This window comes from Sphaerodactylus townsendi, linkage group LG06 (assembly GCF_021028975.2).
Source record: "Sphaerodactylus townsendi isolate TG3544 linkage group LG06, MPM_Stown_v2.3, whole genome shotgun sequence".
NCBI lineage: Eukaryota > Metazoa > Chordata > Lepidosauria > Squamata > Sphaerodactylidae > Sphaerodactylus > Sphaerodactylus townsendi.
Genome location: NC_059430.1, coordinates 72,697,366 through 72,723,549, shown reverse-complemented (window position 1 = coordinate 72,723,549; position 26,184 = coordinate 72,697,366). Strand labels below are relative to the sequence as shown.

Below are 26,184 nucleotides of genomic sequence, written 5' to 3'. Positions count from 1 at the left end.
AAAGAATCTTTTTTAAGTGCCAACATCAAAACAATCATTCTGTGCACTTTGAAAATTGAACTTTGGTGAGAGAACATTTATAGTGCATTGGACGACTATCAGCAAGACTTGCCATTTAGTATAGTAGGTTGCCATTTTCTTCCCCATTCAGGAGCCTTGTGCTGCCATGACCATTAAAAAAAATCTTCCCACACATTTTCCCTTCTTGCAGCTCATCCAATACGCTTTTCTATGTAAAAAATAAACAGTTTGTTTATCCAGGCAATCTTAATGAGTTATAATTCACACACCGACTCCGCTGAGGCTTTGCACTGCTGCCTGGAGTTGTCTTTTTATTTTTCTTTGATCCGGCTATATTTTCATTCTTTTGCTGGTGTTTTCTTTGTCTTTTGCCGGAGGTATCTCGATTTGCGACTAGCCGGTGTCGCACATGCACAAGAACCTATCCAGGCAATCTTGTGCTTGTGAGTTTTTTTCTTTTTATTTTAAGTTAGCAATATTCAAAGCTTTGCAGATCATATATTAGAATAGCATCTGGAGGGCTAGTCGACTTCCCATTCAGAACCATTGGGTAGACGTGGCCTCCTCAGAGGGCAGGTCTACCCATTACTTTTAATCCCAGGTAGACCAATCCACTGTGTAAGACAGGTCTATCTAGGGGTTGATGGGAATTGTAGTCCATGAACATCTGGAGAGCCACAGGTTGCAGACCCCTGATTTAGTGGTTCTGAATGGGAGGTAGACCTGTCCTCGGAGCAACTGTTAGTATATACAATCTGCAAAACATCAAATATTGCTTATTTAAAAGAAAAAAGTACACATATGCTAGATTGCCAGGATAAACAAACTTTATTTATCTATTTTTTTTTAACATGGAAATGCTCATCGGATGAGCTACAAGCAGAGTAAACTGCTAGGAAGCTTCTTAACATGACCATGGCAGCTTGGAGGCTCCTGAACTGTGAAGAAAATGGCAGGCACTGTATACATAAAGACAAATCTTGCTGATAGTTGTCCAGTGCGCTATAAATGCTCTCTTCAAACATTTCATAGCGCTCAGAATAATGGTTTTGATGATGATGGAGCTTTTTAAAAAATTCTTTAATGCTTTTAGAGAAACTGGACTATTTTTTACTGCGGAAACACACTACGTTCACTTCCACCTAACATCAACTGACCGCACTTAGATCTTTTGGTGAGTTAGAATATAAAATGTTTTCAATCTCCCCCTTTTACAACAATGTATGTGTGCACTCACCCATTTGAAACAATTCCTGACCGCCATTATAAAATGGTTGAGGGTAAATAAAATGGTTGAGGGTAAAAACAGTGCAGAACTCCAAGAACGAAACATTTTATTTACTGTCTCAAAACATTTTAAAAGGGCCTGTGTGAATTAGAATCAAATGGATTTATGAAAAATTCTGGGTTGGAGCCGCTGCCACACAAACTGCCAGGCAGGAGGAACTTTATTTTCTCCCTTCCACTGCATTGTCCACAGTCAGGGAGAATCCACCTGCCACAGCAATACATTCAATATTGCCCCGCTGTCGCAGAGAGACCCCTTTTTCTTTTTTCTTTTGTTTTTATTTTGCGTGTTGCGTGTTGCATAGATGCAGCTATGCAAGTGCTAAAAGATGACAGGGAGATTGCAGAGAAGCTGAATGAATTCTTTGCATCTGTCTTCACCCAAGAGGAGGTGAGGAACATTCCTGCACCTGAACCAAGCTTCTTAGGAGGTGAATCCGAGGAACTAGCGAAGATAGTGGTAGACAAGGAAGACGTTCTGGCAGCCATTGATAAACTAAATGCTACCAAATCCCCTGGCCCAGATTGCATTCATCCAAAAGTTCTTAAAGAGCTCAAGCATGAAATTGCTGATGTTCTCACATTAATATGCAACTTATCCCTGAAATCAGGCTCCATCCCTGAAGACTGGAAGATGGCCAATGTCACACCAATCTTTAAGAAAGGGTCTAGGGGGGACCCAGGAAATTACAGGCCAGTCAGTTTGACATCTGTTCCTGGTAAATTAGTAGAATCTATAATTAAAGATAAAATTATTAAACATGTAGAAAAGCAAGACCTGCTGAGGAAGAGTCAGCATGGCTTTTGTAGAGCAAGTCCTGTCTTACAAACTTACTAGAGTTCTTTGAGGGTGTAAACAGACATGTGGATAAGGGGGAACCAGTGGACATTGTCTACTTGGATTTCCAAAAGGCTTTTGACAAAGTTCCTCACCAGCGACTGTTGAGAAAACTCAGCAATGAAGGAATAAGAGGGGAAGTCCTCCTATGGATTAAAAACTGGTTGAGGAACAGGAAACAAAGGGTGGGTATAAATGGGAAGTTCTCACAATGGAGAGATGTAAGGAGTGGTGTCCCCAAGGATCCGTTTTGGGACCAGTGCTCTTTAACTTATTCATAAATGACCTGGAAGTAGGGGTGGGTAGTGTGGTGGCCAAGTTTGCAGATGATACCAAATTATGTAGGTGTGGTAAGAACCACAAAGGATTACGAAGAGCTCCAAAGTGGACCTTGATAAATTAGGTGAGTGGGATCAGAAATGGCAAATGCAGTTCAATGTAGCAAAATGTAAAGTGATGCACATAGGGGCAAAAAATCCAAACTTCACATACACGCTACAGCGGGGTCAGTGCTATCAGTCACAGACCAGGAAAGGGATTTAGGCGTCTTAGTTGATAGTTCCATGGGAATGTCAACTCAATGCATGGCAGCTGTAAAAGGCAAAACTCTATGCTGGGGATCATTAGGAAAGGAGTTGATAATAAAACTGCAAGGATTGTCATGCCCTTATATAAAGCAGTGGATGCGACCGCGCGGAAGTACTGTGTTCAGTTCTGGTAGCCACATCTCAAAAAGGATATCGAAGAGATAGAAAAAGTGCAGAGAAGGGCAACGAGGATGATTGAAGGATTGGAGCACCTTCCTTATGAGGAGAGGCTGCAGTGTTTGGGACTCTTTAGTTTGGAGAGGAGACGTCTGAGGGGGGATATGATTGAAGTCTATAAAATTATGCATGGGGTAGAAAATGTTGACAGAGAGAAATTTTTCTCTCTTTCTCACAATACTAGAACCAGGGGGCATTCATTGAAAATGCTGGGTGGGAGAATTAGGACTAATAAAAGGAAACACTTCTTCACGCAACGTGTGATTGGTGTTTGGAATATGCTGCCACAGGAGGTGGTGATGGCCACTAACCTGGATAGCTTTAAAAAGGGCTTGGACAGATTTATGGAGGAGAAGTCAATTTATGGCTACCAATCTTGATCCTCCTTGATCTCAGATTGCAAATGCCTTAGCAGAACAGGTGCGCAGGAGCAGCAGCAGCAGCAGAAGGCATTGCTTTCACATCGTGCATGTGAGCTCCCAAAGGCACCTGGTGGGCCACTGCGAGTAGCAGAATGCTGGACTAGATGGACTCTGGTCTGATCCAGCAGGCTAGTTCTTATGTTCTTATGTAGCCAATCGTATTGTGGGACAATCAGCATGGCTGCGGGAGTTCATTTCTGTATGCCTGTGCAGCTAAGCATGTGTTGCAGGAAATTTTTAAAAAGAGAAGTGTCTCCATGAGAAGGTACAAAAGCAACCGGGATTGTTTCCATGGGCTCCAATTGCTGCCTACACGGCACACATGAAAAGGAGAAAGGAAAACAGGCTCCTTTGTAACGATCGCAATTCTATACATTTGCTGTGCGGAATCAACCTCATAGCCTGTTGAAAAGATTCTCCTTCCCCGCTGGCCTTTTGCAAGGGTTAGCACAGGATTTCTGCATAGTTGCAGGCATGTGCAAGCTAAGGATAGTCACATGGAGGTATGACAAAAAGTATTGTCACGTGTGTGACCTGATCCTGAATGTATTAATGATGTCATTCAAATGCAGATCAGGCAGTGGCATAGCACCAAGGGGGTGGGATGGGGTGGGGTGTGTGTGACACACTGAGCGTGGGCCTGGCAAGTGTTCTGGGGCGTGGCGTGGCACCGAGCGCATGCGTGCACCAAGCGCAGTTCCCCCTTGCTACGGCTCTGAGATCAGGAGAGTGCTAAAACTAGGTTCAGTGTTAGAAAACCCAGATAAAATCTCTCTAGCATCAACCCACTTCACCTATCCACCTGTACTTCATGAGCCATTCAAGATATGCACTTCTAGGCACCTGCAAGCTATGGGCTGGCTATTTATAGGCAAGTTGCTTGGCTGACAGTTTATGGTTCCTGCTTCAGCTTTCAAAGTCAATGAAGGGTTCCCAGGCTAGAGGAACATTTCTAAAACAGTTGAATTTCCCATACCCTTGGCATTACTCTTTCTTTTCTTTCTAAGACTTGTTCTCTTTCTCTTTTTAAACCATCACTTTTCAATGAGTATGTTTTTATTTGGTTCCTTCATTTATAATTTTATCTTGTGTTTGTGGTTTGCTTCTAAAGTGAATGGGGTGCAGGAGAGGTTGTTAATGAACTCTGAAATTAACCATCTCCACAATCTGAAGCTGATGCCAGAAGCTGTTTTTCCCCCTGTCCTTCCATCCTTCATCGCTGCATGTCCAGCATGCTTTCACAGATGCTTTGTATCTGCTAACTTTTGCTCATAAAAACCACAAGACCTTCCTCATGTTTCCTAATTTTGTCATGCCATTTTTTAAAATTGAATCCAAATCTATTTTGTTTCCATCAGGAGATCTTTGAAATGGTCTCAGATTCTGCGTTACATTTTAATAGTTGGCATTTGCATATTAAATCTGCCATTGTTATTTTTTGCTTACTGTATTTTATGTCAGGTTTGCTTTTGGTCCTTGTGGTGCCACTTAACACATTAATGTTTAATTCTCAACACTCCTGTATGCAGTGACAGACATGTGTATGCGATGGTTACTTCCACTAATGTATCTGTGGGTTTCATATGTTTTTTCTGACATGGAAATGCTTCCCATCTATGGACTCTGTTAATTTGTAAAGTGGTTCAAAAGAAGAGGAAACTTGCACTGATTTGAAAGGTGAACGTAATGTCAGCATGGGGCACCAAAGGAGCTCCGCAGAAAAATCTTTCCCACCTTCCTCCTGCTGCACTCTGCTGTTTCCAATAATGCTTCTGGGATCAGGGGCTGTGGGAGGTGATGGTGGGGGTGGCAGGGATCTGCCAAGGCAAGTGGGAATCCATGAAGATAATTTCCACTTGCAAAAGGGCAATTCCATGTGCACAGAACAACTTGGGGTTCAACTCAGTATTGTGATCTATTATAATACTTAATAAACATACTTTATTGATGAGTGCAGCCCTAAGCAGTGTTACATCCTTCTAAGCCCATTGAGTTTAATGAACTAAGTAGGAGTAACTGCTTGGGATTGCACTGGAAATATAACTCAAAGGGAAGGTTGCGCTAGTTTAAAAATAAAATTGAATTTGCATAGACTTTATTGTCAAAATGATGCTGCCTGATTCCATGCCCAGTTCCAATGTGGCCTACCTGTCAACTCCCCATTCAATAATCCCTCAAAATCAGCGACTGCTGCACCCTGTCTGAAGCCAGGCCTACTGGCACTATTTCTGTAATCTCTGTTGATTCAGTCTGTCTATTTTCGATGCAATAATGGACTTTTCTCTGTTGATGAAGAAAAATGCCTGTCACTTTCAATGTGTCATCTTTAATGAGGTACTGTGACATTTACTTGTCACTTCACTAATCTTTCATTAAGGATATAGCATCTTTCTAAATTTTTGAGAAATATTTCTCTGCCCAGTTCAATGTGGTTAAAAATAATAAATTACAATTGAAAGTATCACTTCACTGTGCCATACTTTATTCTCCTAATTTATTTATTTATTCTCCTAATTCAGTGTAAACAGACACTTTAACAATATTGCTTTAAGGAGTTAAAATGTCTGTGCAATTTCTCATTTTTATTTGGCAGTCCTCAGTTACAAGTTTTTCTATTTTAAATTATTTTTATTTTCCATTTCCTTTTGCAGCCTTTTGATCAAGGAACAGTTCACAAAGTTTTCCGTACCCTGTACAGCAAACTTCATGTCCTTAATAAACTCTCCTCTAAAGCTGCTAATATCTGATACCTGGACTGTCTAACCAAGATAACTTCAAAGATTTCTAAAGTCCTGTTCTAGCCATTGCTTTTCTGACTGGACAATGTGGAAGCTTTTGGCAGTAATTTTGAAGTAATTCACTAATCATTGTACAGAAGCACTTCCTGTAAAACACAACAGGATTTGCAGCACTGCCAAGCTAGGCACTGCTGAACAATAAGTGGGCATAGATTGCCGTGTGTGTGGCAGTTGGTCTATGTTTTAACTGCACTTTCAGTTCAAATGTCAGTCATATATTCTATAGATTTAAACATTCACCTTGGAGATTGTGCAAAGTTTACCACAGCTCCTATTGTTAATTTACCTAATTTTAAAGCCAAAATAACTGTTGTTTTTGAATAAGCTTGATTTTCCGTTAAAACATATTTTTTAAAATGCTAAATAGTGATAATTGGTAGAAAGTTTCTCAAATGTCAATTTGTATTAATCTGCAAAAATAAAAAATCCTTTGAGTTTTTAGTTCTTATTGGATATAACTGCACTATTGTGGGCAATTTTACTTTCTGGTTGGATAAAACTGTTACTTTTCAGGATATTTTTATCCTGCCCTTCCTCAAGGAGCTCAGGGAAACATGTGCCATTCTCTGTACTCCATTTTACCCTCGCATTACTCACATGAAGCAAACTAAGAGACCCTGTGAGAGATGTTAGGCTCAAGCTTCATGGAAGAGTGGAGATTTGAACCTGGGTTTCCCTGGTGTGACACTCAAACTGCTAAACAGTGGCTCTTGAATAACACAGTCTAAGTTGTGCTCAATCTTTTCAAATGCTGAAATGACAAAGAATCTGTTCCTTGTGTTGGACTTATATTAATAGTTTGCAAAGTGTGCAGCTTTAACTTATTCATGTGTGTTCTTTCTAATTTGTGTTGCTTTAACTCACAGGCTGGTCTCCCTCCCTAACCCCTTTATTAATGAGTGGTGGTCCTGTCCCCCTGGGTGGCAGGCCCACCCTTCTTCACCAAGCTGCTGCCCAGGGAAATGTCACTTTATTGTCTATGCTGCTTAATGAAGAAGGTCTGAACATTAATGATTCCTGTGAAGATGGCTATTCTGCCTTGTATTCTGCTGTTATGAATGGACATACAGGTATGGGATTTTCACAGCTATTACGTTATTAGCCACTGTGAATATTACTGCATCTAAAAGTGGGCAGTTTGTTGCAGTCACAAAACCAGACCATCTGCAGGCAAGGTAGAGTTTTCTTCTTATTCAGGATTAGGAAGGTATGCATAAACTTTGTTAGTTAAGCAAAAGGAGAAGACAAATCCAAACAGCCCGATGAGGGTTGAGCATGCTTCAGGAGGCACAGAATGTTTGGAGCAGCTGAGAGTCAGTTAAAGGGAAAAAAGCCTGATGGAGATTGGGAAATTGACTGCACAAGACTCTGACAGGTTACAGAATCCTGGACATGAGACGGGGATGGGAATTTTGCATTATATATCCCTACCCGCAATTTCTCCTAGTCCTTCAGCTTGTTTTTTGTTTTGTTTTTTTACTCAGTTAGTGTAATTTATTTATGTGGTGCCTACTGATATGCACTTGAACTTGAATTCTGCAATGGTGTAAGAAACTATTTTTGATTGACATCAAAGCACTAATGAAAAAGTTCAAAATAATCCAACTGAGCAAATAAAAGCTTGCCTCTCCAAATAATGTTGATCACACATTATGTCTGTATATGCCCTACTTGTGTATGCAAAGGACTTCAAGGAAGGCAGATTGGTCCATTTAAATCCGAGATTGTTTGGATGGAAAATGAAATGTTATTACCTATGCGTAACAGCAATCACAGACAAGCTTAGGTGAATCGGTGGTACATTTAAAAATGTTAATTGACTGCCAGTGGTCTATGACAACAAATTGGTTTGTTTTTAGAATAATAAAGGATGTTAGTAATGTATAGCTAAGTCACTATGGCTTCATCTATGCATAAAGAAGCAGGAGATGGCAGAGCTCTGAGCCTAAGGGTCTACCTCACATCAGACTGTAATTGAGGAGTCACATTTTATACATTGAGGAGGATAATGTTATCTTGTTAACCAATCTCTGCACTGCCTGGTCTTCAGCCACTGCATTGAGAGTAGCTCCTTGTATTTTAGTGCTGGTTCACATTAGCTCAGGGGATAGGTAATAACCAGAAAGGGCACAATCAGAGACGTATCTACGCTAAATAGTACACAGGGCAAGCAGTGAAATTTTGCCTCAGGCTGCCTCTTCCCCAAGCTCAGAGGCATCTGACTAGCCTGAAAAAGCCCTCCCAAGGCTGCCTCTGCTGTGCAGACTTTTCCTTTCAGGGTGCCACTCGTCAGCTGGCCAGTGGTGTTCTTGCCACATCCAAGCCCACTGAACGAGTAAGGGTGCTGGACCTGCTGGGCTTCTCCAGAACCGTCTCCTCCCACCACAGTGCAGAGCTTCATATATGGTGGCAGGAAATCAAAGCCTGGCCACTGCCACCCTCCTCATCCTTGTTGCTGCCACCTTCGCTCAGCCGCCTCTAGAGACCTTCCAGGCAAATCACTGTGACCTTGAAGCAGCCCAAGACAACAGGCAGCAGAAGTTCAGGCTGGTGGGTGGGGGTGCAAGAGGAGGCAGCAGCACAGAGAGACTGGGGTAATGTGCCCTCCCAAGAGATGCATGCAAGTGACACCTGAGGCATCAGTCCTTCTGCCCCCCTCAAATACACCATGTGGCACAATCAGAAAATCTTTGGTGATATCACTGAGTGATGCTACTTGTCCCTAAAAGACACTCAGTGGCTTGTTAGTGATCGTAAAATGATTTGCTAAATGGTTTAAAAGTGTTAATTCGTATTCTACCTAAAGTTAAGAAATGAAGTTTGTTTGCATTTGAGCTTCTTGCTGTTGCTGTGTATTATTTTGCCTCTTTGTGTTCTGCCTCATAGATTGTGTAAGATTGCTGCTGACTTCAGAAGCACAAGTTGATCCTGTTGATAAAAATGGCTTTACACCCTTGTGTTCAGCAGTTGCTCAGGGACATTGCAAGTAAGTGATGTGCCAATCATTTGTTTGTTTTTCCAGGGCAAATCTACTTCTGTTCAATTATTAAACTTGGCAATATATAATCTCTTAGGATGAGTTTATGCAATTTAAGACCCATAGGAATGTGTTTTCATCACCTGGGTTTTCTTTTGCCTGAATAGAAATTGGTGTTGGTAAAACTTAGCAACAGTCTCTCTCTTTCCCCCCCTTCCCCCCCTGCCCCCTTCCAGTTTCTGTAGTGTGTTTGAAAGTCTTGCCTTCTTCATTCTTGCCTGCTTGGATATATTGGTTGAGGGTTTAAATACTAGGCCATGTGCTTTGTGCATGGAAAGCCCAAAATTGATCCCTGATATCTCTGGTTAAAGGATTTTCATACCCTTCTCCACCTAAGATGCTGAACAGTCACTACTTATCTGAGTAGACATCATCAGCTAGATGCTGTGCAGCTAGAACCAGTGTAAGGGAATGTTGCACCCAGGCGTCGCTGCTTCTACCCCAACATGTCTCTGTGGCTAGTAGGGTCCATCCTGTGGCCTCAGTCAGGGTCAGCTGCCTTCTCTAGAGTCAAGATGACCCAACTGGCTGCCAAGAGAGCTCTTGCAGGAGCAACAGCAAGACAGTTTTTTCCTCCTTGATCATCATCCTCAACTTCAGTTTTCCCTGTCTCCTGGTTTCTGCTCATGCCCTGTTCCCTCCTCACAAAGGGGTTTTAAACCCAGTTCTTTTCTTAGCCACTTTTTGCTTCTTGTGGCATCGGGCGCAGTAGTACCTTGGAGGCTGCTGGCACCTTTCCAGCCCCATCCCTCCCCCCAGCACCTGCAGCTTTGGTCCAACTGCAGCAGCACAGGTGGGGAGTGTTAGGGCCACTACTCTGTGGTGTTGGCCAGCTTTTGCCTTCCTGGGCTGGGGTGACTCTCCTCTGGACCTGGGTTGTCCCTGAGACTGCTTTCCATGGCATCCTGATGCCTGAGCTTCCCAGGTAGGCCCCTATAGGAAACTGGGTTGGAAACTGGGAGTGAGGGCTGGTAGCTGGTAGTCCAGCAGCGGGGACTCCAGACAGGGAGTTATTTATTTCTTCAGAGCTGTGGTTCCCATTAGAGATTCCCACAGGAATTGGCATTTCTTTATTGTGAGAAGTTTTTTTTTTAATTATATCATCTGGTGTATTGTTGAAGGCGTTCATGGCCTGAATCACTAGGATGTCGTGGGTTTTCCAGGTTGTATGGCTGTGTTCCAGTAGTATTTTTTCCTGATGTTTTGCCTGCATCTGTGGCTGGCGTCTTCACAGGATTATGGCCATACAAGCTGGAAAATCCACAACATCCTATATCATCTGGCTTTGGAAGATATATATTAGGTTATATAGAAAAAATCTTATATCAAAAATTAGTTTTCTTACGCACATGTTAGATTGTATTCTTCATTCTTTTTGCTTTTCAAGCTTTAGTGTTTTTCAAGCAAAATTTGGGTATGTGTGTCTTGCTTCCTTCAAACACATCTCTAAACTGGGAGTTGGAACTGATTTATAGTCCAATTTTTGCTCAAAGCCTCATCAGACATTTCTCTGAACACACAGACTAGGATTCAATGAAAAGCATGTGCAGTTACTGGCAGCAGATTCATTCATAGATATTTTTCACTTTGATCCTCTTGTGATCTTCTTGTAACCCCCCCCCCCCCTCCTCCCAAATAATATTTCAGACAGATTCTACTATGTCAAATAACTAGGATGTTTCATATAATACACTCTTGGAAGACTGAATAAAATCTTAGAAAAATTTTGTGGGTCTTGGATAGTTTGTTCTGAGAAACTGATTGACTTGTGAAAAACTGGGTACTGTGTTGTACTGCAATTAATTAGCAGAGCAAATAATAGGACACAGATGCAAGTGAGTTGTTTGTAGAACTTTACTAGATAACAATATAACACTGAATATAGGAACAGCTAACTCTACCTATGCAAGTGCTCAGTCTGGGTTTCTGTTCATTCTATTTGTGCCTGTGTGTCTCTGCCTTTCCTCTTTTTCTGGAAGAAGCAGAGCGATCTTTCCAGAAGCTCATGTGATTCTAGTCATGTGACTTCAACAGTTAATTCTTGCTTGTCTGAATGAAGTAGGCACTAACAGTATTTCACCAAAGCAGGACTTATTTTCATTTTTTGTAAGCTCAGGAAATTTAAAATCAGTCTCCAAAATTCATTCAGTGTGTGACTTCTTTAAAAGTGAGAGAAACTTCTTAATTAACCTCAGAAATGTATTGTCGAAGGCTTTCACGGCCGGAATCACTGGGGTGCTATGTGGATCCTCTGAAAATGCCAGCCACAGATGCAGGCAAAACGTCAGGGGAGAATGCTGCTAGAACACGGCCATACAGCCCGGAAACCACACAGTACCCCAACTTCAGAAATGATGTGTATGAGGTGTATGATGTGACCTGCCTCACTTTTCCATTGGTTGCTAAGTTTTCTGATGGGTACCTGAGAACATTCACTCCTCAAAAAATGGAAGGGGCATTGGAAATAGCTAACCATGCATTTGGTGATAGCTTGACTTAGCAGGGGATGATGAACTGCTTTCACAAACCATAGTAATTCCAATAGCATACACATACACTACGCTTAGTGTGCTTACTTGGAAGTAAATTCCATGGATTTTGTTTTAAAAAAGCATTCACATGTTTGTGACTTTAGGTGGTTTGTGGGCATTAAAGTAAAATTCTGTTGCCATTTAATGTCATCTTTCATTCCAGTTATTTTCATTCATTACTTCCAATAGCATTCCCTGTCTAAAACTGTAATGTTAGTCCTGTGTCTTCTAGTCCAAGAATAGGAATGTGATTGTTAGGCTCGTCTGTGTCCAGAGAAAGTCTTCTTTTCCATGGAGGCTCATCCATATATGGAGATCATAACATGGGAAGTTGCGAGTGATTTGTTGATTGCTTCCTAAGACCTAGACAAGCTGATTATATTTCTTGTGTGAAATATTGCAGTACTATCTGCAGTAATTTTTTTGTTTATGGTCCTCTACCAACCTCAGATCTCTAAAATTGTTACACAAAAAGATGCATAAAGCTACAATAATTGCCCCTCTAAATACCAAGAAAACGGTCTTCTTTTTGTTAGTGAGAAGAAACATCTCAGCAGACTTTTTCTGCTGTCTGGTGGCTGGGATCAAAGTATCCTTCTCTTTGGTTGTCCAGCTGGAAGGCAATTTGCCAATATTGATTTTCTGCCATTTTACTCATTAGTAAAATCCTGTTGCTTTTAGTCAGCATAATATAGTGGTTAAGAATGGTGGAGTCTAATCTGGAGATTAGAGGTTTGATTCCCTACTCCTCCACATGAGAGGCAAATTTTATTTATTTATTTGTTTGTTTGATTATTTGATTTAATATGCTGCCTTCTGGGCTTGGGGCTCGGGGCTCACAACATATGTATATGAACCGTTAAAAGCATCTAAAACAATAATAAAACATACTACTAGATCCAAGCACTGGTAATCTTCCAATTCATAAGACTACTAGCAACAAGCATAATTCTGAAGGGCCCTGATGACTAATTAAAAAGTTGGAGATCAAGAGTCAGCAGCCAGCATGCCCCAAGCAACCTCCTCTGACCCAGCCTGGGGAACATCAAGGCCCAGCCAGACACCCACCTCCAGCAGCTTTGACAGGAAATCTGCTAATGCATTATGTGGACAGTACACCAACAAGATTGCCAAACTGGAATTTGTGCAGTGGGGAGTGTCTTATAGGAGAAAGCCTCCCATATGACCATTGCCACCCCTCTTTTATGGTGATCATCTTGTCCTCCCTTACCCATACATGCTCCACCCTTTGTTCTGCAAAAAACTCTTGCGGAGTGCTGGTCTTATTGTTGATGGACCTGGCATTACACAACATCAGCGACGGAAAAGGGCTTCTCCCAAGCCTCTCCACCAGCATGCCTCTGAATGGGATGAAGACTGGAAGGGGACCAAGTATGAGGCCTTTTCCAGGATCAGGTGTTCTGTTGTTGTCCAACTCTCTCTTCCAGATGAGCAGAATTATTCATTATGCCACATGTTGTTCAGACCAATATGGTACACATTTCCCAGAGAAGCTGTCATTCAATTCAGTTTTTTACCTGTGGCAACCCTTCAATTACAATTTCTGGTGACGTCCTTTTGGTTGAGATTGTCACTTTTGCACAGTTATTGAGGAACTTGTCAGAATTTGGCCCCAAGTACAGAGTAGAATTATGGAAACCGATATGCTTTCTTATGACTGTAAACTGGTCTAGTTCATTCCAATACATAACCTGAAATTTTCTTGCAGCTTTTGCCTCATCTCTTTTTATGTTAATCTATCATACTTCTGTTCATGCTTCCTCCCCTTCTTCCCTCCTAGTTTGAAGAAGTCTAGTGCTTCTGTTGCTCCAACATTACTTTTCTTCTTCTCCTTCTCTTCCTCCTCCTCCTCCTCCTCCTTTCTCTCTCTCTCTCTCTCTTTTAGCCTTCTTTAAGTATCTCCAACTAATTATGCAAGAGAATTTGGCTACTTGTAGTATCTGTACCATATTCTGGCTCAGATACAGAGGACTGAAACATTGCCACCAGTAGAGACTATCTTTCTCTTTTCCACTTCTATGTTCCAACCTGAATGCCCCCATGCTGTTGCTAGGGTCCTTCTATCCCCAGAAACAGCATCTTAGGAGGCACTTGGAGTTGTAGTAGGAGGGGGAAAGTGAGCAAGTTGTGATCTGTGGGCAGAAGCCATCTATAGAAACGCTTCAATGGATTGACATGGGTCACTAATCAATGTTTTTGTTTGATATAGCTTAAATTAAAATCTGCTGAAAGATACCATTTTAAAGGTCTTGTCTTTTCCAGGATCAGGTGTTCTAACATGTTGTTGTCCAACTCTCCCCCAGGTGTGCAGAATTATTAATCATGTATCATGCCGATGTTAATCATGCTGCTGAAAGAGGCGAGACACCTCTGTACTTGGCCTGTGGAAATGGGAATAACGCATGTGTCAAGCTCTTGCTGGAGGCTGGAGCCAACAGAAATGCAGAAACCTGTGTAAGTGTTAAAGCCCATTTTTAAAAGTCAACATTTCCCAAAACTGAAAAGAGCTACTTCAAAATGGCTTTGTATTGAAGCTTTTATTAATACTCCCAACTGCTATAGTGCATGACATTTTTGGGAATTAATAAAAAGATTTTACTTTCATGAAAACCCTTCAACTGTATTAAATTACATATTTCCCTTCTGAGATTTCCAAAATCATTCTTGTTCCTGTCAACCTACCTTTCACACAGAATTTGAAGTGCCATTACTTACATCTCAATCCTGTGACCTCCTATTTTTCATAGTGACAGCTTTGATAGAGACCTTTGTCTCTGATGTCAAACCTTGGGTTTTTTTGATTGTTAGAAAATTGCTTTTGTCCTTCTGTGATACTATTGGATTTATCAAGGGATCAACCGTTGAACAGTATGGGTGCAAAGAGGTTGACATATTAGAGATATGTTGGTGCAAAGAGGTGGACATATTAGAGATATCAGACTCTGGTCTGATACAGCAGGCTCTTTCTTATGTTCTTATATAAAAACAATACTATACAAATAAGGAAATTTATCAAGATAAATTCTTCACCTTTGGTGTGATAATGGCTAACCCTTTACATAATATGGAAATTATGGAAGATTGGGTTGCCAGTAAGTGGTAAGTAATATTATAGGTAGATACCCTTTTGCTGAGCATGTCTAGGGGTGGATTGGCCATTTAACTTTGAAGAAAAGTTCCCAGTGAGCTGCTGTCCTGGAAGGCTACTGACAGTCAGAGAAAGCCCATGTAGATCTGCTAACTTTGCAGAGGCGACTCAACTTAGACATGGCCAGTGGTACTAATGATAGGTGTCAGCTCACCCTTTGTCATTGGCAGCTGTGCAGAAAAAAACAAAACAGGTGCCTGTTGTTGGTAAGGTATTAGTTGAATGGCCCTACAATGCTGGCCTATAATATTGCAGAGACTACTCAACCTGTCTTGCTCCTGGGATACTTTACTTCCTGGGAATGTCTCTACTCCTTAGACCAGTAACAGCGAATTGATTTGTCAAGGTGTCCAATGAATCATATGTATGCACATTATGCACACGGAGCCTGCATTCTTACATACTGCCTAGCAACCAAAATGCCTCTATTGTCAGGGGTTACATGCAAGTTACATGCAGGGTACTTGTACTTTTGTATAGATTGTAGAATTTTTTTAGGATTATGAAAATCCACGCTCTTTTTTTATCCATAACAAATAACACATAATAATTGTACCACTGTGAAGCTGCCACAATAAGTTGGAAAAAAATGTTGCTGCAGAAGTATTAAAGGTTGGGGATACATGAACCTATTATTTCTTTCCTTAACTCTGAGACCAAGCCCCCTGAAGAGTTTGTATTTTGTTTAAAACATTTTTAAGCTGCCTTTTTATTCAATTTTGAGTCCCCATGGTGGCAAAGAATAAGAACAGTCAAATAAACGTGTAAACACATATTAATAATTTAATTATAATAATTAAAACAGAATGCATAAACAAATAAATACATTGACAGGAAGAAGAGTCAGTGAGGATCGACAAGGGAAGGCCTGGAAAAAGCAGAACAGTCCTTCACCTGCTGAGAGAAGACAGTTACAAGAAGAGGCAGACAAATTTTCCTGGGGAGGAAATTCCATAATTTGTGTGCCTTGATCAAGTTAATTTCATAGAAGCATTTTTGAATCATCAATGTGGTCTATCCCTTTTCTTCTGAATTTAGAATTACTCCTGATTACTCAGCAAGAAAAACTATTGACTTGCCAACCTGGATGGGGGTTGGGGAGGCGCTGATACTAGATTGTTGATCTGTCTGGAAGTATGGTGGTAGGTCTCCCACACCCCAACTAATGAATATTCAGAAATACAGCACATAATGCCAATAGTTTGTCTTTTAAATGAGAAAAAAGTTCTGGTACAGTCAGCTCAAGATTAATGATAACTTGAAGGAAAGTAATAATAACAAAGATGTTGCCTATTTAAAAAAATGCTTAAAAGGAAATTAAGGATTGAAAAAATACTCCCCCCCACCCCGAGCAGCTGTGTTTACTTTGTTATGCTAATGTATGCAAGACTTTAACATTGCATAGAGCCTGGGAGAAGAAGCGTGCTTCTATGAAGCTGTGCAAAATTGCTAGTAAAGAATTCAGGCATCTGACAGAGATCCAGTAATGTTTATATGTGCCTTCTATATTAGGGTAAGTTTTTGATCAGTTTCCTAGAATGGCAAACATCCTTTGCAAGATTGAACTCATTTTGCCCCATTCATGCATTTTCTGGGTGAATCTTCTTTTCTGAGCAGCTGTGACTTCAACAGATGCCCTTCAAGGAAATTAGTAGTTTTTGACCCTTTTCTTCATTGTATACCAGCACATGAAGTTTGGCACAGAGACAATAGATGGACAGTCTTTGCTGCAATATTTATAGCCAAACACTGTACAGAGCGCATTAATTTTGTAACTATCCATTCATCTCTATTTGTTTGTGTTAAGCTTGTTTCTTCTTTTTTCTTTCCTTTTGTCGTTTCAATAGGACGGCTGGACAGCAATTCATGCAGCTGTAGATGCCGATCATGTTGACTGCTTAAGACTTCTTATGTGCTACAGAGTGCCAGGAAGTGGAAACTTTCTGAATGAAGATGATGCTTATTCCTGCATCTTTGACTTGGAGTGTGAAGAAGACAGCCTGAGCCATACCGCAAAACCTGTTATTTCTGCAGATCTCATCAACCATGCTGACAAAGAAGGCTGGACTGCAGCCCATATAGCAGCATCAAAAGGTTTCAAGGTCTGTCTGTCTCACATTCTTTGGTTTGTGTAGCATTGCTGTTGAGGTTTGAGTGACTGACCTGCTGGTATTGGGTGGTTTTAGCTTTATAAAATGGCTGGCCTTCTGTCTGCTCCCCTGTGATTGTCTCCACACGCTGCCTCAGTCATTAGAGACACTCCTCACAGCAGGACTACCTCCTATGCCAGTGTCATCTCTGGTTTGGAAAGTAACCATGTAATGCCAAATAATCATATTTCTGAGTTCCAGTTGCTAAATGATAGAGGATGGCTGTCTCTTTCATGTCTTGCACCTTAACTTCTCAGGGTTGCCAGGAAAAGCTTCTTAGCTAAAATGTGGGTGATAAGGCTTCAAATAAATAGATAAAAAGAGATACTACTGGAATAGAAGCCTGCTTTGCAACCTGTTCTGATTATGTATTTCTCTCAATCATCTTTGTGGGTCAATGTGAAGTTACCAGTGTTTGTTCTATTCTGGACTCACTGCTACTATTAGGCTATAAATCAATACATTTAAGATTAGATTTCTAACAATCTGTTCTTGCTAAACAGATAATTAATAGTTGAGGGAACTAGAGTTCTTGGTGCAGAAATTGATTTAATGTGATGTAGCATTTTGTTTTCCTTTGGTGAATGTACTGTGAGAATATAGTGAAACAATCTGAGAGCAATTTCAAGGATCCTTCTACATAAGCCTTCCTCAATTAAAAGACTGCATGACATGAATGTTGCCAGGATTGTATTGAGTACTGAGTATTGTTTGGTTCTACTGCACATTTTAAAAAGCCGGTTAATACGGTACCTCCAGATCCATATGTCAGTTTCAAAATGCTGCTATTTATAAGTAGTACTTTGAATCCATTACACTGTGTCCTAATCTGTGGAGCAGCAGAAAACAAGCTTGCTCCATCTTCAGCATGACATCCCTTCAAATATTTAAACTAAAGCCAAGGTATTCCCTTTGTCTACCCTCAGCATTTCCTTTGTCTATCAAACGTAGCTCTATAAAAAAAGATATAAGATTAGTCTGGCATGACTTGTTTTTGAGAAACCCATGATGACTTTTAGTGATAATGACATTATCTGCTAAGTTCTTACACACTGTCTGGCCGTTTCCGCACGGCCACGATGGGGGTTGGGTCGGCGTACATGACGCCTTGATCTACCATCTCGACCGTTAAGCACACGGGCATCAATGGTCCTGTGGTTGTGGTATTGAGAAAGGCGTGGAGCTTATCGCGGTCGACCTACCGTCTCTGTGGCCGTCCGGTGCATTGCCAAGGCCAGGGGACACGCCCCCCCTGCCCTGCGCAACCGCTCCAGCAACGCAGGGCAGGGGGGGCGGGTCCCCAGGCCTCGCCGATGCGCCAGACGGCCACAGAGATGGTAGGTCGACTGGTCACAGGGGGGAGGGATGGCACCTTCCAGCCACTGCCATTCGCATGGCAGCGGCTGGAAGCCACCGTTTTCCGTAAACCTTGCTTGGGAAGCAAGGTGGGAAAACGGCAGCTTTGCGCCACTCAGGAGGCGCGAGGGCTGCGCGGCTGCGCAGCAGCTGCTCCCCCTGTACGAACAGCTCCCTGGGGACGGCGTTTTTGCCATCCCCAGGGCGCTGTTTATGGCCCATGCGGAAAGGGCCTTTGTTTAATGATCTTGTCTAGAATCCTTCCTATTATTGATGTCAGACTGATTGGGCGGTAATTGTTTGGGTCTTCTTTTTGAAGATGTTTGGGTCCCCTTTTTGAAGATGGGGACAACTTTAACCCTCCTCCAGTCTGCTAGGACTTCTCCAGTTCTCCAGGAGTTCTCAAATATTATAGCAAGTGGTTCTGAGATTACTTCTGCCAGTTCTTTTAATACCTGGGATGTAATTCTTCAGACCCTGAAGATTTGAATTCATTTAAGCATCCAGGTATTCCTGTCATCTCTTTATTTATTCTTTGCTGAATTTCCCTTCTGTTCCATTTCCTCCTGGTTGAGCACTGTTTTCCTTTTGGGAGAAGACCAAGGCAAAGAAGGTGTTGAGTAGTTCTCCCTTTTCTCCTTCCCCTGTTAGCATTTTGCCATCTTCTCCACACAGTGATCCTGTCATATCCTTTTTCTTCCTTTTGCAACATACATAAAAGCCTTTTAAAATTGTTTTTCAAATTGAAACATTGATACATCAATTGTTCTGCTGCCCTAAGTCCGCAAATATTAGATTAAAATATTCTAATATGTTTTATCTGATTCCTGATGAAATGGATGCTCCATGCAGACTCATTTTTTTTACTGGATAATTCTGATCTCACAACTTGTGAAATGGTAGCAAATTTTTATTGGAAGTGATGTATAACCAGTAGCCTACACTTATGCTATATATTTTGCATTTGAATACTGCTTTTATGATAAATTCTGTATTTTTGATAGGATTTTATTCTGCCAAAAAAAACCTAAAGACAAATAAAAAAAATAAAAAATTGTTTTTAACCTCTCTTGCATGCCTGAGCTTGTTGCGCACTTTAATTTTTCTAACTTTCTCCCTACACATCCTGGCTATCTGTTTGAAATCCTCTTTCAGTGATTTCTTCCATTTTCCATTTCTTGTACATGTTCCTTTTAAATCTTAGCTCAGTTGAAAGGTATTAGACATGCATCCTGGTTTCCTAAGACACCTCCTATTTTTTGTCCTCATAGGAACTATTTGAAATTGTGCCTTCAAGATCTCAGTTTTAAGAAACTCCCATCCATCATGTACTCCCTTTTCTTTTAGTATTCTTAACCATGGGGTCACATCTAGTAGTTTCTTAAGTTTACTGAAATCAGCTTTTTAAAAGTGTAGGGGTGTCTGAGTATATTTGGCATCCCCTTTTTACTGTATAACAAACTCCAGGAGAACATGGTCATTCCCACCTAATAATCCTACCACTTCCACCCCAGTAACCAGATCATCATTGTTGGTTAGGAGCAGATCGAAAATAGCTGATTCCCTTGTTGCCTCTTTCACCTTTCGGACCATGAAATCGTCTACAAGGCAAGTGTGGAATTTGTTGAATATAGCCTTGGCAGAGTTGGACTCCCAACAAATATCAGGATAATTGAAATCTCCCATTACTACTACTTCTCTCCTTTCTGAAAGTTTGGTCATCTGTTCCAGGAAGGATTCATCCAACTCTTCAGTCTGGAATCCTCTTCATTCCTTGGAATCCTCAATTTAACATAGCCATTTTCTTTCCAGAGCTGCCTGGAAGTCTTGTGTAGCCATGATGGACTGGAAGCTGAGAGGAAAGATAAATGCAACAGAACACTGCGTGATGTTGCTACCGATGACTGCAAACATCTCCTGGAGAATCTGAGTGAGTAAACTAGTCTGTCATGGATATTTGCAGAAAGGTCACAAATACAATTCAATGCTCAGGCTCAAAATCCTTTTAAAGTTAATAGCAAATTGTTGAGTAGTTATGGATTTCTAATTTGCACACTTAAAGTGATTTGATTTATAAACATACAAACGCGCACACACACATATCCTAGCACTAGTCCCTAGTGCTTCTTCTGAAGTTGCCCTAGATTTTTTGGGGGGGAAAGTGATCTTGTAGGCATGCAGAGGCTTTCAGAAATGGGACAAAATCCCCTGTGCTGTCACCCTACTCAGTGAGGACAAATACACCTCTGATGAGGAGAGACCAGTCCAGACACTTATACGATCCTGTTTTTCATCCAGAAGAGATAGTAATGGAAGACCTGCAAAAATTGGCTGAGCCAACAATTATGTCCAGGAAAGAATTGTCTGCATGGAAGGGTAAACCCCTGGATCCAAACTCCAGCATCAGCAGCCCACCCCCACACATGCTCAACCCAACTCACTAACCTCTTGCCAGCTGCTCTGGAGATCACTATTGCCAAGCTCTACACACCATATATCCCAGATGTCACAGAGACACTGAATGCAAGCAAGCACAGACACTCCCAGTCCTAGGACTCTGGAGCTCGGCAAGCTCATTCTGGGCTTGCTCTGTTTATTTCCATCTTCCATTGGAACTAGTATTCCGTCTTGGAGGTAGCCAAAATCCTACCAATTTCCAGTCAATCTGACTTCCTGACTTTCTCCTCTGCAATCACGGTAGCATAGTATGTGAGCACATGTGATCCAGGAAAAAACTTGTCTCTGCCCAGCCAAGGTGGGGCAGCATTTGGGCCAGTATCCATTTGGATGGAGTCAGTTTTTGCCCTCACCCTGCAGTGAAGGCCTTCTGCATTATGTTTTTGACTCTTTATCCCTTAAAGAGCACAGGCTGAAATTTTGGCTGTTGTTTATGATTTGGCTCTGGGAACGCTCACTGTATGTAGCACTACAAGTCCTTTGTGTAAAGATGTCACTGATCACTTATGTATAGTTGGTAAACCTCTTTTGACTTCAAAATACGGTAAATGGTCACATAGATCAATCTTATTCTTTCACTTGTCATTGCCTGTGGGAAGTAGGACAAAACTGTTCTCATTTTCCACAGTGCAATACTTTGCAGTTACTCCAGCCTAAGCCTGCTGAAATCAATGGGTTTAGACTGAAGTAATTCTACTTAGGATTGCCTAACTGTGATGGAGCTCAGCTATGAACCAAGTTCTCCTTGGTTCATCCACAGAACTGCACTGCTAAGCCTGGTATCACATGGAGGTTCATAATTTCAGTGCTCTGCTTGGAGCCTAATGTATTCCTGAAAACGAAGGTATTGCCCCAAGAGAAAACCCTTGTGCTAAAAGAAGCCGATAGTGCTGGGGTTAGGTAATATACCCATCTCACAGTAGTCCCTGTTGACTCTGTGAATTGGCAGAGCACCAATAGGAGTGTGTATTGCTCTGCCCCATTTGGGCTATGGAGACTGGATATGCTGAAGCAGCCATATCTGGCTCCCTAAATTAGCACCACATGGATGTGTCTCCAGGGTTAGATCTCATGTGTTGCTTTAAATGGAAGCGTTAATGGAGTGGTTCTTTTTTACTCTGATGAGGAGTTGCCCTCTGTGGCAGCAAAATGCCTTCAAGCTCCAGCAAGCATATCTCCTGCATCAATCTTGTTCAGCATGCTTAAGTATGGAAATTGTACTGGCTTTCTTAACTAAGTGGGAAGAATGGAGCTTTATTAGAGCATGCAGCATGAAGACATTTATCACGTTTTTCATGTTCCTTTTCTAAATCATTGATATGTAGAATAATATTTCACTTCTTGAAGCAGCAAGATTGGGGAAGAGGAGAAGACAATCCAGAACGATTAGTTAATATAAATTTTGTTTATTTTCTATATTTATTTTGCTAAAGTGACAGGGTAAAAAGAAATAGCCTGTGCAAGTGCTACAGTTTTGTATAAATTAATAACTCTACTGAACAGAAAACCAAATTTAAAAACTTGCTGTTTTCTGGTCCCAATTGAAAATGGTTTTATTGACTAGTTCTCTGTGTATTGAGTAATTGAAATCAAACCCCTCATTAACATTTTTTTCAAAACAAACTCTTTCTTAAGTTATCCCCCATCCCAAAAAAACCCATGTCATTTTGAAAAAATTGCAATTTACAGTTGTGATCCAATGCAAAATTATCCTAATCTAATCCAGGGATTTAAGGTCAAACTAGACATAATGGTATCTTCATGGCAGCTGTGAGGATACTATCACCAGTGCTTTGAAAATACTGTGAGGGTCTCATTCTAATTGTGTCTGCCACTTACAGATCTTGTTCCACTTCACGTACAACTTTTCAACCACGTTGGAGTGTTTGGCCTTTTTGACAGTTGATGAAGCATTGTGGTGAGGGCAGTGTTAAGAAATTTTACAGTTAGTTCCAGCTAGGTTCACTGTTCTCTGATTCTTTGCAGGTGTTAGTCACCCACCCCACCCCCCACACACACACACATACACAGACATCGGAGGTACTTGTTGAGGCCATCTACTCAGGTAGCTCACACAATTCAACTATGAATCTGGTATGGGAGGGCCACCCGGGAAAGTTCCATGAATACTGCCTAGTGATTGGTTGAGGAGGTCAGGAGATTATGGCCAGCATTTTTCTATACATATAGTTGGACAGAAAGGGGTAAAAGGAAATAAGGATTTCAGTTGTGAAAGCCTTCGACCATACATAGCATAGAATTATTCTTTCTAACTATAATTATAGGAACATTCTGGCCATAAGCTCCTGACTTCCTCAACCAATTACTACTCAGTATTAGGCCCTCACAAGATTTTCAAAGCACTGGCGGTGGCATCCTCATGGCTATCATGAGGATACCATTATGTTTTGCTGCCAAGAAAATATTTATATTATGCTCTGGAACTCTTTGCTTTAAGAAGAAGAATAAGAAGAAGAGGAGGAGGAGTTTGGATTTATATCCCCCCTTTCACTCCTGTAGGAGACTCAAAGGGGCTTACAATCTCCTTGCCCTTCCCCCCTCACAACAAACACCCTGTGAGGTAGGTGGGGCTGAGAGAGATCCGGAAAGCTGTGACTAGCCCAAAGTCACCCAGCTGGCGTGTGTGGGAGTGCATAGGCTAATCTGAATTCCCCAGATAAGCCTCCACAACTCAAGCGGCAGAGCTGGGAATCAAACCCGGTTCCTCCAGATCAGAGTGCACCTGCTCTTAGCCACTATGCCACTGCTGCTTTAAGAATCAACTGCACTGCGTTAGGACTCTACTAAGTAAGGTAGCTAGTCAATTTTGTTATTTTTGTTCATTTCACTGCAACTGAAATATATTCTTTGTTTTTAATGTCTTTTCTTGGATTTCTTCAATAAAGCCTTCTTTTACTGCATGCTGTGTGATGCTTGGGAAGTTACTGAGACAAAACCCAGGTAAAGCTTGGTCAAGTTGTTGTACCAAGGTGGGGTCAGTCTTGATGGAGGGTACAAGAGCATCTCAACTTACCACCCAGCAAGCCCTTGCCCTCACAATATTTTAAAATCATTTTTAAATGATAGTGATGCTCTCATGGTGGCTGCACAAATGTCATCACGTTTGGTTTGGCTGGAATAGTTCTGCACAGGGTTGCACTATTGATCTGCTAAGCAGGAGCTGCAGAGCAAGGGCACTGATTCAGATTTCTTTTGTAAAAAAGATTTCTTAGGTGTGTGTGTTTATTTTCAGGAAAGTATAAGGGCCTGCTTCTGGATACACTGACAGCTTGTGAAAAGCAGTTTATTTTAAGAACAAAAATGTGATCAATTCCTTTATTATAGATCAAAGGACATCTGACATTGAATGAATGCATAGATCTTAAAATAGGGAAAGATCTCCTTCCCTTCCCACCCCAACTGCTTTGTTGTTTTAAAATGAACTGCAAAAAGACAGTTTTTCCCTCTTTTTTCTGGTTATAAAATACTCATTTGGCATGTAAAATATTATGTAAATCTGAGGCCTTCATCCACCCTAAAAAGCCTTCTTACTATTTAAACTACTCTTCTTCTGGAGAAGAAGAGCCACTTACATTTGAGGAGGGCTTATTAAAGTAGAGAAAGATTCTGCGGAGAATGTTTGGATCTACCCCACTTATTTTATTTTTATATTTATTTATATCCTGCTTTCCCCCTCATGGATACGGAAAGCAGCTGCCACATCATTCTCCCCTCCCCCACCTTATCATCACACTAAAACCTTGTGAGATGTGCTAGACTGAGAGATTATGATGGATCCAAAGGCTACTCTGTCCATTGGGAACAGGGCACAGAATTCAGTGGAGGGTGCAAGGCAGATATTCTTTGGGCACCATTTGATGAATACCTAGTGCTTCAGCCTTCATTCGTTGAAGGTTTTTCACCAGGAAATCGCTCCTGAGGGTTGTGTTTGAGATTATTTAAGTTTGTAGTATCAGATATTTAGTTAGGCAGCTCAACCAGGTAATTCAGTGAGTCCATTCAGACTGTGGACATTTTCACATGGGGTGTCAAAATATTTGAACACCGTAAAAAAAGGGTAAACTGTGGGTTGGTCAAATAGTTTGCTTCAGCAGAGGAAGGAGTCTTTCTTCACTTAATGGAAGAGAGCTGGAAGTCTGACTTTCCCGCTGAGATCTCAACCAAATTCAGTTACGTGACATATCCAGTTACAGTCCTGTTGAAATACTTCCTCAAAGGCTCGAATGTTTCCCAATTACTTAGGGCACTTTAACACACATATATAAAAATCTATATGATTGCCATACTTACGGTTTCCTGCAACTGCTGTGCATATTTTATGTTCAAGTACTTCCCGCATCTGACTAATAAATTCTGTCTCAATAGCATTAACGCTATTGTCCTCTGAAAACACATGGATCATGAATGATTGGCTCTGTTTGCATTTGTATCTGATTTCTACTCTTGCTCCTCTTTGTAGCGATGGATTATATTAAGGTATGGCATGTCCTGGAAGATGCTTTTTTCTTTTCTTTTTTAGTTGATTTCTTGTTGTATTGTTCAGATTTTGTTACATTCAGCTCTCCGGTTATCTTTCAACAGATGCTCTCAAAATCCCTTTGCAGATTGCAGTTGGCCAGGTAGAGCCAGTCTACTGTGGCATGGACAGCCTAGAAATGGAAAATACCATCTGTGTACTAAATATCCGCAAGCAGACAACATGGGATGAATTTTCAAAGTCAGTGATCCAGGCAGCAATGAACCATTTTGAAGCAGTTGCCTCTGATGGGTTGAGGGACTTGGAAGACCTGAAGTTTAATGATACTGTGGAATCCAATATTGGCCTCACTGCAAGCAGTATATCATCTATTAAACTTGGTATCAGCTCTGTTGCTTTGTACAAAACAATTGTTTTCCTTGGTTTTTTATTGGGGGGGGGGGGGGTTGGTATGTAGCATGTGACAGGTTGCTTTTTTTAACAGTGTAATCCTGTGCAGCCTTACTCCTATCTGAGCCCACTGATTGCAGTGGGTGTGGATCGGTGTAATTCTACATTTGACTGCACTAACAGTGTACACACAGCACTGCTTTTGGCAGAAACTGGGTTGTAGAAATCTAAACTTTCCTGCATTCATTAAGTTGTTGGTTAATGGAAATGTTAAATGTCTTTCATCCCCAAAGCCCAAATTGTGCCTTGTTACTCTGCTTTCAGTAAAGCAATTGATAGTACATTGACTATCATCTGGCAAACCTTGGAGACACAAAGTTATGTTGAAGGGCGGCATACAAATGTTTTGAATAAACAAAAATTAAATGAATAAATAAGTCTCCATCTGACTATTCTGTGGGTGTGG

At 41.2% G+C, this 26,184-nt stretch overlaps 1 protein-coding gene across 3 annotated transcripts in view; it reads left to right on the top strand.

The window, feature by feature from the left end:
• The window catches only part of CTTNBP2 (cortactin binding protein 2), a 112,905-nt gene that overhangs the window by 60,289 nt on the left and 26,432 nt on the right, over positions 1 to 26,184 (top strand). For all 3 annotated transcript variants that reach the window (XM_048499375.1, XM_048499377.1, XM_048499376.1), the window contains 6 exons: positions 6,997 to 7,200; positions 9,017 to 9,116; positions 14,023 to 14,173; positions 16,715 to 16,969; positions 20,186 to 20,303; positions 25,433 to 25,708. In XM_048499375.1, the coding sequence (XP_048355332.1) occupies positions 6,997 to 7,200; positions 9,017 to 9,116; positions 14,023 to 14,173; positions 16,715 to 16,969; positions 20,186 to 20,303; positions 25,433 to 25,708 (1,104 nt within the window). The remainder of the gene's footprint in view (positions 1 to 6,996; positions 7,201 to 9,016; positions 9,117 to 14,022; positions 14,174 to 16,714; positions 16,970 to 20,185; positions 20,304 to 25,432; positions 25,709 to 26,184) is intronic.